This window comes from Vulpes vulpes, chromosome 7, assembly GCF_048418805.1.
Source record: "Vulpes vulpes isolate BD-2025 chromosome 7, VulVul3, whole genome shotgun sequence".
NCBI classification, from domain to species: Eukaryota; Metazoa; Chordata; class Mammalia; order Carnivora; family Canidae; genus Vulpes; species Vulpes vulpes.
The window spans coordinates 29,174,245-29,191,704 of record NC_132786.1 but is presented as its reverse complement, the minus strand read 5'-3'; the positions used below and the strand labels follow the sequence as shown (position 1 = coordinate 29,191,704).

The 17,460-nt window shown below is 36.8% G+C and overlaps 1 protein-coding gene across 2 annotated transcripts in view; it reads right to left on the bottom strand.

The window, feature by feature from the left end:
- ZMAT4 (zinc finger matrin-type 4) overlaps window positions 1–17,460 on the bottom strand; it is a 335,088-nt gene that overhangs the window by 114,491 nt on the left and 203,137 nt on the right. Inside the window, exons 5-6 of one of the 2 annotated variants that reach the window (XM_025993641.2) lie at window positions 11,413–11,640; window positions 666–3,671 (exon numbers count right to left, since the gene is read on the bottom strand). In XM_025993641.2, coding sequence (XP_025849426.1) covers window positions 3,580–3,671; window positions 11,413–11,640 — 320 coding nt within the window. In that variant the 3' untranslated portion in view covers window positions 666–3,579. Of the gene's footprint in view, window positions 1–665; window positions 3,672–11,412; window positions 11,641–17,460 lie in introns of those variants that run through there. The other variant, XM_025993639.2, reaches the window with a different exon arrangement.

Sequence of the window (17,460 nt, the reverse complement as noted above, 5' to 3'; positions counted from 1 at the left end):
CAGCTTTGTCTCACTTATCCATCTAACCCCACTGAACTTGTTTGCTAATTATGCTCATACTTTTCCCATCTCTCTATGCCTTTCATCACACAGATCTCCTGGCTCTAGAGAACCTGGTCACCACTTTTGATATGTATGATGCTAACTCCAAGTTGGAAGTAGTTTCTCCATGATTTTCAAATCCCAATGTATTGGGCTAGAGTAATTCCTAAGCTCTCATTTTTTTAAGATTTTATTTTTTTATAATTCATGAGAGACACAGAGAGAGGCAGAGACATAGGCAGAGGGAGAAGCAGGCTCCCTGTGGGGAACTTGATGCAGGACTGGATCCCAGGACCCTGGGACCATGCCCTGAGCTGAAGGCAGACGCTCAATCATTGAACCACCCAGGCATCCACAAACTCTCATTTCTTTTCCATATTTTGTGCTATATTTATTTCCATGAAGGTATTATCTTGCTCTCTACCTCTTCTTCAGACTTTAAACCCTTTAAGATTTGGAGAAGTCAGACATTTCAATATTCTATATAACTACAGTCACAAAGCCTGCAGATACAAGATATCTAGTAACTATGAATGAATAAATGAATGAGTGAATGAATGAATGAAAATGATCTCTTCTATATCACACTATTTTCCCACTTCAATAATATGACAGGAACATGAGCCATTTAAGCAGTTTAATTATCTAACCCAAAATGTGGGCTCTGAAGATCAGAGTAAGTCTATATGCAACAGCTGAGGTGTCAAAACACATTAAAAATAATAATGCAAAAATAACCAGGTGTAATCTAAGCTGAGTATTTTCTTCTGGCACCTCTTCCCCTACCATTCAATTTAGAATTGTGTTCTATAATTATCATATCTGCTTTAAGGTCCTATTTTCTGCTGATTCTTAACTAGATAAAATACATACAGCCTTCAGAGACTGAAAATATTAGTACAAGGAATGAACTAATGTTTTTGCTTTAATGTACTAAATATAATAAAAAGCCACCTTACTTGACATAGTAATTTTTTTATCAAGTATTCAGCGCTGTGAAATATCCACCCATCAACTTGAGAGCCACAATTCTGACTGCACTTAGAAATTAGAAAATATGGTCTTTGATTAGTAGGATAAGACCATGCAAATCTGTAGACATTCATTAAGAACCTTCTAACAATAATATACTGCTTTGGATTCTGTCAGCGATGCAAAGAAGAATAAGAATTCTGAAGAAATTTTGACAAGACCAAAACTGGATTAAAAGTATCAGGACTGATAGCACCAAATGTTCAGAGCTGGGCTTCACATTTCAGAAGAAGGCTCTCACAGTATGTGGGATATAGCATAGTAAGTTAAGAGTAAGTCATGGACATGCTCTGCCATGGGAGAGGCAGCTGTCAGAGGCTCTAAAGGGCCAATTGGGACCAAATTCTTTGAGCTCACATTCATATTTTTTTTCTCATTTTATTCCCTTTACTTATATGCTTAGTGCTATGATTTTCCTTATTTAAATTGGCATAATTTCTCACTGGATTAAATTAATAGGCTTCCAAAATACCTCCTTGTCTTTTGTCTAGTTCCCTAACCCACCCTCCTTATTGCTGTCTCTAGCAACTTCTTTCAGAAATACAAGTTTCCTGCCAGAAATCTTGAAATCACTCCCACAGCCTTCAGGGCTAAGTGAAAGTATTTAAATCTAACTATGATCTGACTCTTTCTCCAGCAACTTCTCCCATTAATCCCAAACCTGGCATTAAACTCCAGCCACATCATACAGTTCCTCAAGGGGATCCTGTTTCCCTTGCTGCCATGCCTTTTCATGGCTCTGTCCTCAGACTGCAACTTCATCCCTCTCAGCTGCCCTGTATATCTTCCAGGTGTCTTTCTTTTTTTTTTTTTTTTTTTTTTAAGATTTTATTTATTTATCCATGAAAGACACACACAGAGAGAGAGAGGCAGAGACACAGGCAGAGGGAGAAGCAGGCTCCATGCAGGGAGCCTGACGTGGGACTCGATTCCGGGTCTCCAGGATCAGGCCCTGGGCTGAAGGCAGCACTAAACAGCTGAGCCACCAGGGCTGCTCTTCCAGGTGTCTTTCAAGGCCCACTTGACTCCACTGATCTGAAAGTCTGGCAGCTTCACTGCTCTATTCTCACTATTACCTTTACATTTCCATACTTAAACAGTCTGGCTCTTCTACTGGCTCAGTTAGACAAAGCTTAATCAGTGGCCAGAATACTCTGCTCTAAAATGAACACTTCAGTGGGTACTTGTTAGACCTATTTTTCCCATGAATCAACTGCCCCTAACATCCCAAATACACCTACTACATTCCTATTTAATACCCCTGCTATTCTGCAGTAGCCAATATGCTGTTCCTGAGTTTGTTTCCTCCTCAACTCAATGAGTGCCAAGTAATTGTCCTTCACAGCACATACTACATAGTAGCACATTTTCTCTTCTCCAAAGCACTCACTTACAGCCAACACCATGAAGGAAACATAGGTCAGTTGTTCTTTCCTTCAAACACTAAAGGAACTCCAGGGTTTTTTGTTTTATTTTGCTATTTTGTTTTTTTTTTTAGCCCTGAAAAACATGAATGAGTGATGGATTTCTTACCAGAAAGTTTTGCTACCCTAAAAATCTGCTAGAAGCATGAGAAATGCAGCCTTGAACAAAGGAAGTATGATAAAGGGTGTATTCACAGGAATGATGGAAGCAAGACAGAGGGAAGAGAGGTAACCTAGAGTGGAAATGAAACCAGCCCTTCAGTAGAAAAAGTGGATCATGTGAATTCACAAGTAAAATGAGCTGCAAACACCTGTGTATACTTAGAATAAATCAAAACTCTCACAATGACCCATTAAAATCTGCACAATGTGATTCTGTCTAAACCCAATCTCACTTTTTATCCCTCTTATTAGCTTCAGGCACTCTGCCTACCATTAATGCGATAGGCCCCTGAGATGTGCCAAGCCCCTTCCCCACACAGGGCTGTTTGTACTTGAGAGTACCTCTGCAAAAAATGTGTAGGTGTTTCATGTCTGGATCCTCTCCCTCATTCAGGTCACAGTCTAAAATGTCAGCTTCCCTGTAAGGCTGTCACTAATCATCCCATTTAAAGGAACCTACCTCCTACTTCATTATTTATTATAACACCCCACTTTTCTCCCTTTAGGATTTGCCATAGGCTAAAAATATGCTTCTTTATTTTCTGTCTTCTTGCCAAGATAGAGGCCTTTTTCTCTCATTCATTGTAGTATCGCCAACACTTTTTGCCTGGTATACAGCAGGAGTTCAATATTAGTGAATGATTAAAAAATGAATAAACGAATAAAGGAAGAATCAGAGAGGAAACCAAGCAATAACATGTAACAATCTTCCTGTTTCTAAAATCTTGATTGGAACTTCTGTTTCTATCAACTCACATGGAGATTGGGAGCCCACAATCAAGTTGTTAATGCCAATTAATTTGGTCCCCAAATCTTTTGAATCCTTCAAGTATATTGAATTGGCCAAAAACAAAGGGAGTATGGTTGTTGGATGAAGAAACGATGGTTGTTGGATGATAGCAAACTTCAGATGGTATGGTTATGTCCTGTTTCTGCTGACCCCAGCCGTGACATCCATCAGGCCAGGCCCAGACCTTGGGCAGAGGAAGACAGAGTATTTTCTTGGTTCTCCTGAGGATAGGCAGAAATCTCTGTTAGATTTTAGTTAAAAGTAAATAAATAAAATAAAATCTTTGACTTGATATGTTGACTGCATATATTAATTTCACCCATAGATGAGATGCTTTTCACTCTAAAATCTACAAGGCTATGAGAGAACAGTGTTTATCACATAGGTCAGTTGTCCACTTGCTTTGACTGTGTTGGTTTTAGTATGTTGCCACATTCTCTAACAATCCTCTCCTCAAAGATGGAGTCTACTGCTCTACCGGTCCTTGAATATGGTCTAGTACTGACTTCTAACTAGTAGAATGTGAAGCAGGTAATGCTATGCAACCTTCAAGCACTCCACCCAATCTCTCTCAAATGTCTCATTCTGTGGGAAGCCGGCCACCATCACAGGAGCATGTAAAACAAATCCTGGGAAAGTACCGTGAGGAGAAAAACTGAGGCCTCTTGCCATTATATGAGTGAGTCACTTTTTCTTTCTTCTTTCTTTCATTCATATTTTCAAATTTTCCAGAATCACCCAGCCAAGCCACTCCCAAACTCTTCCACAGAAACAGATATTAAAAAATCTGTTGTTTTTTTAAAGCTCTACACTTTGAGGTACTTTTTACATAGCAATACTTAGACTGGTTGCCTTTGAAAACTGTTCATTTTGGGGGCACCTGGGTGGCTTAGTAACTTAGTGTCTGCCTTTGGCTCAGGTGGTGATCCAAGGGTCCTGCATTTGAGTCCCGTATTGGGATCCTAACATGGAGCCTGCTTCTACCTATGCCTGTGTCTCTGCCTCTATCTCTGTCTCTCATGAGTCAATAAGTAAAATCTTAAAAAAAAAAAAAAAAAACTGTTCACTTTTCTTACCTAGAGCACCTTTATTTCCACTGGAACAAACGCCCGAGCCCCGCTGCACAGGTATCTTAGGTAACTGAAGGTAGAGGGGTGATAAATGATGGAACCAAGCTGTCTACTCCCTGAGATATGACCAATGACCAAACTAAGGAAGTGTGACAAAATATGAGACAGAAAACCCTGAAAGTCCACAGCAGAAATAACAAAGAGTAAAAATCTCTTACTCCGGTGTTCTGTTCATTTTGAGGTACGTCTGCTTTCTGACTCACATACTACTTTAATGATTTGAAGTCCTATATAAGCTTCTTGTATCCCTTGGAAATTAATCCCCATTCCTATTAGTAAAGGTAGAAACTGCATTATAGAGAGAGTAATAAATTCAAATGATCCCTCTGGGAATAGGTTTTCTCTTCACAAAACTTTACTTCTCCATACCAGGTCCCTGTGAATAGTGAATATGATTTCTCTGCATTTCTATATTCACTCCAGCTGAGATGGAGTCATGAATGTGAGGAAAACTCCTTTATTAAAGCTATATAAGTCACTTTGTAAGTGATTCATTCCCAGAAAACTGAGAGTTGACTGTGCCCATTCTATACTATAGATCAAGGCTAGCTATATATATTTAAAAATAGATTAAGTCCCCAAACTCAACTGTTTTTTTTTTTAAAGAGTTAATTATTCAGAGTTCTATTTTAGTCAATGATGAATCACTAGAAATTGGTGTGCACACAATCAGGAGCTGTGGGTCTAGCCATAATTTAGAAGGGTAACAGTCACATCTTCCCTTCTCTGGGCCTCAGAATGCTGCTCCACAAGCGGGGAGGGAAGGCAGAAGGGAGGGAGACAAAAGGAATATAATTCAATGATGTTTGATATCCTTTCCAACACTACCTGCTTATATGCTCAGAAACATTGTCAAATTTTCAAATGAGTTCTTTGCTCTGTGTCTGCAGCTGAGAATTGCATCAGATTTCTAGTTTCTTCTGAAGCAAGAAAATAACTGCATTTTCTACCCTACAATGTTTAAAAGAATAAATAATAAAGATCTGCAAACTGTATATTCTATTTCCCCCTAACTTTAATTTCACATTTTATACTGTCACTATTTTTAAATAAGAAACTACCTAATATCTGTGTTTTATGATAGCAAGAAGAATTTAAACTATAAAAACCTCTGAAGTACTTTGTGATCATTGAATTTTATAATTTCATAATTCAATGACTTCCTTTGTTTCCTACATTATACCCCATCTTCAGAAAAAGGTGACTATTTTTCTTGTTAAATTAAAACTTGGAAGTAGAGACATCTGTTTTCTGGAACAAATAACACTAACATTGAATCACTAACCAGGTTATGCATATTAATAACCATTTAGGCCAATCTCATTTAAAATTCTTTGCTAATCTACAAGAATAATTTTTAAAATTTGACTTCTCACTTGAACAAAGGAAGGCAAGAATGCTAACACAATTCTATGGAGTTTCCAATGACTAAATAGTGTGAATACCAAAAACTACAAAAGGTACAATTTCTTGTGCTATTAAATTATATACCCATAATGGGTAGCAAGTTATGCATAGGTAACAGAATCGAGACCAATGTAGAAAAACCAGGTGCATTTTCCATATCAGTAATCAACACATAAAAATGAAATCCCAAATAAATAATCCACATTAGTGTTAAAGAGCAAAAATAGTTGAGGAAATTTTTTTTAAATGTGAGAACCTTTACAATGAAAACTGCAAAATGTTGCTAACAGAACTTGAAAAAATCATAAATAAATAAATATAGGATTTTCACAGAATCGAAGACTCAGTATTGTGAAGAAATAGATCTCCCCAAATTGATCTTTAGATTAAATTCAACCCCACTCAACATTACAACAAGCTTTCTGTGTAGAAATTGACAAATTGACTGTGAAATTTATATAGATATGCAAAGGATTTAGAACAGCCAAGCAATACTGAGGAAGAAGAAAAAGCTGGAGAGTTTGCATTACCTGATTTCAAGACTTCCGTAATACTAAAAGAATCAATACAATGTGGTACTGGCATAAACAAAACAAACCAATGGAACACAATAGTTGGATGCAAAGAGACTCATGTACAATTAATAGATTTTCAATAATGTTGCCCAGATCATTCAATGAGGAAAAGAAGATATTTTAACAAATTTTCTGAAATAATTTGGTAAATATATGAAAACAAAATGTATTTCAACTCCCATCTCATGTCACACACAAAAGTTAGTTTGAGATACATCATAATCCTAGATATAAGAGCTAAAACTATGACATTTGTAGACAAAAATATATAAGAACATCTTTGATCTTGGTTGCAGGCAAAGATTTTTTAGATGTGACACAAAAAGCAATGATCATAAAAGGGAAAAAAGATTAATCAGACTTTTATAATTTAGTAATGTCTGTTTGCCAGACATTATTTAAAGAAATGAATAGCCAAATCGTAGACTAGGAGAAAATATTTGCAGTGCATATATCTAACAAAGGATTTGTATTAATAATAGATGAAAAGCTCCTATTATTACTCAATAATAAAAAGACAAACAACCAACACTTTTTATTTATTTATATTTTTTTAAGATTTTATTTATTTATTCATGAGAGACACAGAAAGAGAGGCAGAGACACAGGCAGAGGGAGAAGCAGGCTCCATGCAGGGAGCCTGACATGGGACTCAATTCCAGGTCTTCAGGACCACACCCTGGGCCGAAGGCAGCACTAAACCACTGAGCCACCCAGACTGCCCCAATCAACACTTTTTAAAAGTAGACAAAAGACATGCATGGATACCTCACAAAGGAAGATATACAAATGACCAATAAGCACATTAAAAGTGTTTGACATCATTAGCCAACATGGAAATGCAAATTAAAGCCATAATGAAATACTTTTCTATACCTACTAGAATGGCTAAAATTTTGAAAACTGACAAAAACAGATATTGGTGGGAGTATGGAATTTGTATATGTTGCTTTGGGGACTGCAAAAGAATGCAGTTACTTCAGAAAATATTTTGAGAATTCCTTATATAGTTAAAAATACTCCCAACTTTATGACCCCATGATTCTATTCTCAGGTAAGTCACACACACACACACACACACACACACACACACACACACACACAAAGAATGTTCATGAAAGCTTTATTCAAAATAGCACACACACATACAAATTTAAAGGAGAATAAATAAATTGTGGAACTTCCATATAACAGAATACTCTTCAGCAGTAAAAAGGGGCTAGTCTGCTTTACATGCAACAAATGGATACATTTCAAAAACAATATGCTATGTCAGAGAAGCTCAACACACAAAATATATGTCTGCTCCACTGATAGGAAGTTTAAAAATAGGCAAAACTAATGTAGGTGAAAAATTAGGAAAAGTGGTTCTCTGGAATGGGAAGTTGGATGGACTAGGAAAAGGCACTCAGGAGCTTTCTGGGGATGGATAAATTATAACTTGATAGGGCTGTGGGTTATACAGGTGTTTACAATGTCAAAACCCCCCAAACTATATGACACTTAATACCTGCATTTCACAGTACATAAAATAGACATCATTTTTAAAAATTAGAAGAAAAAATCATAATTTCATGTTATAATTATTCAGTCAGGATCCTTTTAGAAATAAAAGTGATTATCATGTTAAGAATAAAGGATTTCAGGTGCACTGGGTGGCTCAGTGGTTGAGCATCTGCCTTCGGCTCGGGTTGTGATCCCAGGGTCCTAGGATTGAGTCCCTCATCAGGCTCCCCGCAGGGAGCCTGCTTCTCCCTCTGCCCATGTCTCTGCCTCTTTCTCTGTGTCTCTCTCATGAATAAATAAATACAATCTTTAAAAAAAAAAAAAAGAATGTAGGCTTTTAGGTGATTTTTAAAAGTATTTGCTTCCCCTACTTATCTATTCAATTATTGAGTACCTACTCTATGTCTGTCATTGTTCTAGACATTTTGAACATATCAGTGAGCAAAACAGACATAAATGTCTGTTTTCCATCTAACAATCTATAGAAGTCGGGAGAAGGACATAAGTCAGGATAACTAAAATAAGTAAGTAAAAGTTGTAGTGTTTAAAAAACTGAGAAATTCTAGGGTACCTGCATGGCTGAGTCAGTTAAGCCTCTGCTTTTAGCTCAGGTCATGATCCCAGGGTCCTAGGGATCAAGCCCTGGGTAGGGCTCCCTGCTCAGGGGGCTGTCTGCTTCTCCTTCTACCTCTGCCCCTCCTCCTGCTCATGCTCTCTCTCAAATAAATAAATAAAATCTTAAAACAAACAAACACCTGAGTTCTATGAAAGAAAGAATGCCTGGAATGTTCTAGCTGCATGACACAAGTTTTTAAAAAGTTACAGATATATTTACTAATTAGTAGTTTTGTCCTTAGTATTTGATTAATAATGCATTAGAAGCATTCCAGAAATATGGGTGGGTGTGTATGTGCATATGCATGTGTGTGGTGTGTGTAAAAGTGCTGATTTATCATCATTGTTTTATTCCTCAAGCTTTTCCAATATTTCATGCCTGAATAAACATATATCAAGATGTCACCTGAGGTGGGTGAAAGGTTGGTTTCAAGGACATTGTGTTCAATGCTAATCACATCTCATGTGTTACTGAGTCATAGTCACATTGAGTTATCAAGTCAAAGAGCAGCCCTTTTTGTCTTCTGTATAAAAGACAAGCTGCTCAAATGTTACAGAATTCAGACGCCCAAGTCATTAAATGTGGTTGTACATAAAAGATGCAGCACTGATAATTCAAAATAGACAAGAAGAATGTGCTCTAGAAATAATTCTTCTACAAGTCATAATATCTGGCACAAAACATAAATAAAGCCCTATTTTTCTCCTTCAGTGCCCTGCCGTGAAGGAGTCACTGAGCCAACTCGTTATCTGCCAGTAACAGCGAGTTTCGGGAAGGCCTTCAGCTATGGAGAGACTTTTTCTGTATTTTTTAACAAGACATAGACAGAGAATACAAGAAATCCCCCAACAAAAAGCAATAGCACCAACAATTTGAAAAGCTTTGTGATGAAATTATCCAACATTCTGAAATATGAAGCCCTGTGTTGTTTTTCTATAGCTAAAAACAAACCTGAAATAAAGTGTTTTTTAATGTGTGTTCTTATTTGTTGTTCTTAATTACATATCTTGGAAAAATCCATCTCTAATCAAGCTCTATAGATGTACTAATGGACCTCCAATCCTAAATCTATATGGTATTAGAGGATTCTTTCATGATAACGTGTTTATTTGCCAGCTACAGCTAATGTTTCCCTGCCTTTTTCCCTGTATGTATTTGAATCTGCTCACATGGAAGGCCTGCTGAAATGCTACCCACATTTCTAATTCCCATTCAAATGTCTTTCCTGGGTGAAGTCTTCCTCAACCAACAAACAGAAGTGGCTTGTCTTTAGTTCACACAGCATAATATTCAGTCCCACTTGTCTGGTCTAGAATTATACCATGGCATTTCCTGACTACAATCACCCCTCTTGGAGGCTCATAGCCAGGTTAGGGAAGGAATTGTAGGCTCCACACATAGAACCCAGTTTAAACTCAGACTGCATTCTCAAAATTGAGTTGCAAGTTTTCTTATTAGAGCTATTATGAATAAAGATTCTCGGCCAGCCCATAAAAGCTCATCTGGCCCATATAACACTTAATAGTATTCATAGCACCCTTTGCAAAATTATTTTCATGAAAAAATGTATTTTCTCAGAAAAATATATTTTATGTGATTCTGTACTACTTCTACACTGCCAACATGAGTTGATCAAAAATGTTGAAGTGATTGAAAAATGTTTAAATGGTTGTTGAAGAGAAAAGATCCTATTAAGTCCCACGATGTGGTATATGTCTTCTTAAGGAATCCACAGGAATGATCCTCATCCTATGGTCCCTGAGAGAAGATGCTCAAAAGGCCAAGTAGCATTACTCAGCAGCTTCTGTGAAACCCCATACAAATTTCTTTTTTTTTTTTTTTACAATTTTTTTATTTATTTATGATAGGCACACAGTGAGAGAGAGAGGCAGAGACACAGGCAGAGGGAGAAGCAGGCTCCATGTACTGGGAGCCCGACGTGGGATTCGATCCCGGGTCTCCAGAATCGCGCCCTGGGCCAAAGGCAGGCGCCAAACCGCTGCGCCACCCAGGGATCCCCCATATGAATTTCAAAAGTTGCATGCTTTCCATTACTTAAGGAAACATCTGGCAGGGTGCGAATGGGAAGCTGGTTATTGACCATATGGTGGAACCATCTTACCTCAGCTTCCTAGATATTTCTATTAAAGGGACTTGGGCTTGTTTTAGCTATTAGAGTCAACATGCTGCTTCATTTCCGTTGGATTTATAAAAGCACAAAATTTCTAATAAGATAATGCTACTTGGCCTTTTTAGCATCTTCTCTCATATTGCTCATCTACAAAAGCACTCATTAGTGAAGGTGTTTAAGGATAAAGCAGAGGTACTCCTGGATAACTCAGTTAAGCATTTGGCTTTTGCTTTTGGCTCAGGTCATCAGCTCAGGGTTGTGAGATTGAGCCCCGTGTTGGGCTCTGCACTGAGCATGGAGCCTGCTTGAGATTCTCTCTCTGCCCCTGCCCCCCTTAAAAAAAGGTAAAGCAGAAGAAAAATATCTAGTTCATATATGAGTGGCTTCAATCTGAAAAATACTCAATAAAAATATGGAAATAACAAAGAGTTTGAAATGAAGGAGATTACAAAAATGAAGCTAGTTCTCTGCTCATTTCTCTTTCCATCTATTTCTTTTAGATGAGCCTGGATTTTTCCTTAGTAACCAATGCAATCTGTGAAGACAACCTTTCTCAGACAGCCCAGTTTTGTGGCAGAAATTAAGAGTTTCGCTTACCTCTTAGTTCCCCCATGTCCAGAGTTGTCCCAAGTTGTTCTAATAAAGCAACTCTTGCTGCATTCTTTTTGTGTTTCTTGCCATCGTAATGTTGCTGGGCCATGAGAGGATTGTTAAACCAGGCTGCACAGAGTCCACAGTATCTGTCTGAATCTCGTCTTTGATAGGGAGATGCGACCACTGGAGCAGTGTCCACCCTCGGAGGCTTAAGTGAGTTCAGGGGTGTTGCTGTGAAGGAAAATAACCAGAGAGAACCACAGGCCAGGTTAGTTCGTTACTGAGTACACTTCTCTTCAATATTCTAAGATGGATGAGTCTCATGTTCATTCTAGAGCTTGAAATCCAGAGTTTACTGAAAGCAGGAAAATTATCTTTGCCAGCCTGCATTTTTGAAGCTGAGATACAACTGAAAATTCCTAATTTATTGAGATTAGATTTCTCACATTGCTATGCTTAAATCTGATGGTTCAGGAGATCACCCATTAGGAAAAAAGTAAGACTTTCAAAAATAAACTCTTGGAGGTAACGGACAGATCCATTCAACAAATTGCAGCCAAAACTTGAAATAAACATTGAACAATGATGGCTTGAAAGATTCTGAATGGATGAATTAGACATTTGTGTGTTACAATTGGAAATAGTCAATAAATAAGAATTTTCCTAAGTGATAGAAGCAGATCTTTCAGTGACAAAGATTGTACCAGTTGACAAAATCCTGCTAATTTTGTTGTCAGTTTCTTCTGTTTACTGTGATTGTTATTTTCAACCCATACCTGCTAAAATTGTTGTTGTAAGTACAATATTGTTTTAAAAGACCAAATGACAAACAGTATAGAGCTGATGTTGCTTATCTAAACTGAAAAGGCATAATATCACTATTTTGAGATTGCACAGCCCCTGCTATTAATTTAACACATTCCATTTTGAGCTTTCAGTGAATTTTGGCCCAGAAACAAAAAAGAACCTAACTTGAAGGAGTTTACCAACAAAAAGTAAAAATAACTTTTTCTTCTGCATACAACGTACAATTTGCTTTCATCCTTATAATAACCATGACTTGGATTCCTGTTCCATTTCTTACATGATGGGCTGGAGAGATGCCAAATGGTTCACTGATGGTGACAAATGTAGTTATGGTAAAGGCAGCACTCCAAACCAAATCCTTAATTTCCAAAGCTAATGTTCCTTACAATACCTACCTCTAAAGACTCTTTACATACTTCTAATAAGCAATTTTACAATAAGCAAATTTATATATTTTTCTAGACCTCAGTCATCTTTGCTTTATATAGATTTAATTTAATTTTGGATAAAGGTTCTAATCCAAATATTTTCAAAAGAAGAAGCAATTTAAATTCTCATATGGTCCATTGGTCATAATGCAATATAGAATACTTTCTATTGGTCTTTACCCTGTAATGTGGAGTGCAGCTGGCAAAACCATGAACATTAGGGTTATTGCAAGGAAAAGCTGAAATCTGGAACCTCAACAACAAGTTAAGTAAACACTTACTCAGTTCCCTCAAATTTCAATCAATTTCCCAATTTTCAAATCAGTTTTATGTGGGCTTTTTTTTTCAAATTAAATAACAAATATACAAATAAATACTTGCTAAAAAAACATTTTGATTCAAGAAATGACTGGTATTATGGCAATATCTTGAATAAGTCTTTTCTTCTCTATCCAGAGATTTCATCAGATAGAGAGATTTTAGCTAGCTTACATGAAACTAAATGGTATTATCTCTATAGGGACTTAGAGAAATAGTATGTCTCCTAAAATTCACATTGTCAGATTCAGTCATATATCACCATGTGAAAATAAAGTTTAAAAGTGGGCCATACCACCCCAGCAGCCACCCAATATCATCTGCTATGACTTAGAAATGCTAGTAAAAGCTACAAATACTCAGTTGACCTGTATGCGAAAGGACTTCTATCTACTTTTCTGAAGGAAATTAGATCTTACTTTCAAAGTTTCCTGCAACTTTATCAATTTCTGAGGATTTACATCCATCTATTGTTTTTATGACAATCGAAAACATATCAAATGTTTGCAATCAGAATGAATGTTGACTCTTGATGCATAACTTATTTTTCTCTAAACTGGGCCCTAAAAACATCTGAGGTCAATTTTACCTATTGATAGTCTACATTTCATTTCTGGCAGGAATGATGCACAATAGAATATCAAATAAGATAATCTTATCTTTCACACAAGAAATTGTAAGTTAATGCTGCATCTGTATTGTAGCTTCTTCTCCTTAATAATTCTATTACCCAGTGTACAGCTCCAAAGTTTAATTTTTCTTATGCCCCTATTTCTGTCACCAGTCTCAACCCAGTTTATATTTCCTTAAGGGCAAACAAAGGCAGCAACATGAGGGAGTGGAAACTACCTTGACTCAAAGTCAGAAATCAAGATTGGGTTGTACTCCATCACTCACTGAGCTGTGTGATCTTTGGTAAATCTCTGATGTCTCTGGTTTCCACAAGGTTGAAATTCAGGGTCACCATCTCTTTAAAACCCATTGTGTGAGGATGGAACGAATTATAGAAGCTCCCTCTGTCACTGTCTCTTTCTCTCTCTTTTATGGCTTTGATAAAACCAAATAATGTTATATGGGAAGAGCAGTTTCCAGATAATAATGCTAAATCTGTGTGTGAGCATGGATCATAACAACCATAGTTCTTTGGCAAAAGTATATTATTCTAATAGAATGAATACAAAGTAGGGCAAAGATTATTGTTTGGTTCGAAAACACATTTATGACAAAACATTTTAGTTGATGTATAGTTCATTTTTATTTAAATTTCATGCTTTATGTGTTTATTCTAATTGCAAAAATAGTTAGCTAAATACTGACTTTATCTCCTCTATGTATAACTTAAAACCAAGAGTTCATTCATCAAAACCAGTAGTTTTCAACCTTGGGTAAACATTAAACTCAGGGGGAGCTTTTTTTTCCCCAGGGGGAGCTTTAAAAAATCTCCATGTTCAGGCTGTCCCCCAGACCAATTCTGTTCAATTATATCAGAATCTCAGGGTAGGAGCCAAATGTCAGGATGCTCCAGTGCATCCTCCCACACTATCTGATCCATGTTTCCAAAGTACAGCCAATGTTGAGAAGCACTAATACAAATATTGCCAGATTTTGTCTGAAAATGGCTATATAATAGTCTCCCTCGATCTTTGCATTAAAGAAAGTCACATGTTACATCCCACAGCAACAGGGCCAATTATTTTGTAGACAATAACTGAAATGCCACCTCTTTATCTATGAGGCAGAAGGAAATAATAATTACTTGGCATTTTTAAAACCCTGATCAATTTCTCCATTTCTCCAAGATATAAAAAAGTTGCTATAAAATAGCAGCATGTTATAAATTAATATTATAAAAGTTAAATAACAATTCTGACCCCTTGTCCCAAGCAGAAACTCATGTACACATTGAGCTGCAGAGGCACTGGACTGCCTACCTTGGACTGGCACCATTCGCAGCCTGATCTACCATCCCTCTCCTCCTAGCTAAACACCTGCCCTGCGGGGTGTTGTTCAGTTCCATTTGCTCTGTGAGACCTGAGACCTTGACAACCAAAACAAGAAATAGTTCTCTCACCTCTAAATTCAAAGCATTTACTAACTGAACAATTCATTTGACATTTCTTAAAAGTGCCTTATAATCTTAGTTGTGTACACCTATGAGTATATGTGTGCATGTATAAGGGAAATTAGATCATAATATTACACTTCAATACTAGATATTTTGGTGTGTGCTATCTTCTCTCATACATGTCCATAATTCTTTGTTTCAATTCAGAAAAAAATTAAAACCATCTACAATTCAATTTTCCTTCATGATTCATTTTTTATTAAAACTGGACCTGAATTCAGAAGAGGCTATGTATAGTCTTTATATATATATATATATATATAACTTATATATATATAACTTATATAAGTGTTTTACATATATACTTATGTAAGTGTATATATAAATTTATAAATAAATTAAATAAAAATAAGTAAATAAAATGTAAAGTAAAATATATAATATGTATAATATAATCAGTGTAAACATACATACATGTTGCAATAGAATTATTAATGTCTCTAAACATGGAGTCGTGTCTTAGATCTGTTGAAATATAATATATGGTATATGTACTTAATTACAAATCTAAAGCCCTAAAATTTCTGATTCTCAAAACACACTCAGTTCCCAGTATTTTGAACAGAAGATCATGGATCTGTAGCCAATTCAGAGGGACTAAAATAAATTTGTTGTTCTAATGCTTGAGACGACTGAAACAAGTCAGTCTCCAAAACTTGATTTCTAAGAATCATCACCTGAAAATGGGAATCATTTTCAATATCGCTTGTACATCTTGTATAATGTTTGTCAAGAAGCAAGTTCTCAATAGCTATTTATACACTGTTGGTTAAGGTGTCTTGAGTAATAGTGTAGAATAATATGCATCTCTGTCCTATATTTGTTTCTTCCTGGTAGGATAACCTTAGTTGATCTAAGGACAAAAATACTTTCAGAACACCTGGTGTGTGCCTCTCTCAGAACACTTCCTCAACTCTGTAATGTAACATGTATAACCAGACTCCCCATGAGTCAGCAGTTGCATGGTGGCACTCACATAATGTATATATCTCATGCCTTTTGCTAAATGAGTGAATAGCTAGATGGATGGATGGATGCTCTTTGCATTAGAAGTGAATAAAGTGCAGAGTTTTCTTGTTTTTTCTAAATTGTGTCATTTAGGGCTTGAGTACTAGTCAATATAAATATAAACACTAGCAACCCAGTGGCAAGATTCTGGGTGGAAGTGTGGGGAGGTAAAGGCTAAATTGCGAAAGGCAACATGGCAAATTATAGACACACGCCCCAATCTCCCTATCTTTTGGATTCAACTGGATATACCGAAAGTCAGTATTATTTCAAACTTCTGTCTATTAGCTGGGGTGGTCTATTTCTATGTATTTTAAAGAATTCAAATTATGCACATCATTCTGGAAATTTTACTTTCAAACAGGAAGCCATTTACTCTGATTCGTTTAGCACAGCATCTGAACTCAACACTCCAAGCTTCTGGCTTGGTACCACCCATCCCAGTTTGCCTGGCACTGAGAATATTCTTAGGACATAGGACTTTCAGTGTTAAAACAGGGAAAATCCTAGGCAAACTGCAATGAGTTGGTCACCCTAGCTTCTGGGGTCAGAACTGATTTAACATCACACTGAAGAAAGGGATTAGTAAAAATTTTGGAAATAACTGCTTGGGAAACTAGAACAAGTACTCTTTCAACCAACCAGACAGGCTCTATCAATATATCTCAAAGCTTTACTCGTCAGCTTTTCCATGTGGGTGTCCATAGCCAGAGAAGGGAGTAACGCAGTCAGCAGGCAATAGTATTCTCACCTGCCTGTCTGCCCTCTGGAATATGGCCTCAGGGTGCCTTCAAACCAAAAACATGCAGCTTTCACTGACAATCGCTACTCTCTCTCTCTCTCTCTCTTTCTCCCCCACCCCCCCCACCGCCATCTCTCCTCTCCCTTTTTCCCATGTCCTTTTCTTTCTCCCTCTTTCACTCATTCCGGATGCTTTCAAGGCTTTAGGCTAACAAAAATTAATCCATTCTCACAAAAGACTTGGGGGTTATTGAAATAGTTTTAGGGAAAAAAAAAAGAAATAGTTTTAGGAATTTACTTCTTTTAAAGCCCATGGCTTTCTCATCTAAGGCATTCTTATCCATAATATTAATTCATTCAGTTTGTATGCTATAGTGAGGTTTACTCCATTCTGTCTCTTCCATATCTTTTCTTCTTTAAGTTGTTCCCAATTCCTATTTGACCAGTGAAGCAGCTTGAGGTTCAGGGAGATAAGTCAGCTCTCACAGGGACCCTTAATTAAATAAGCAGCAAAGACAATGACCAGATCTTTTGACTCAAAGACCAGCGCCATATTTTAATGCCAACTAGTTTCTAATGATGCTGAGGAAGTGATAGGCCAAATAAACAAATAGATTAACTATA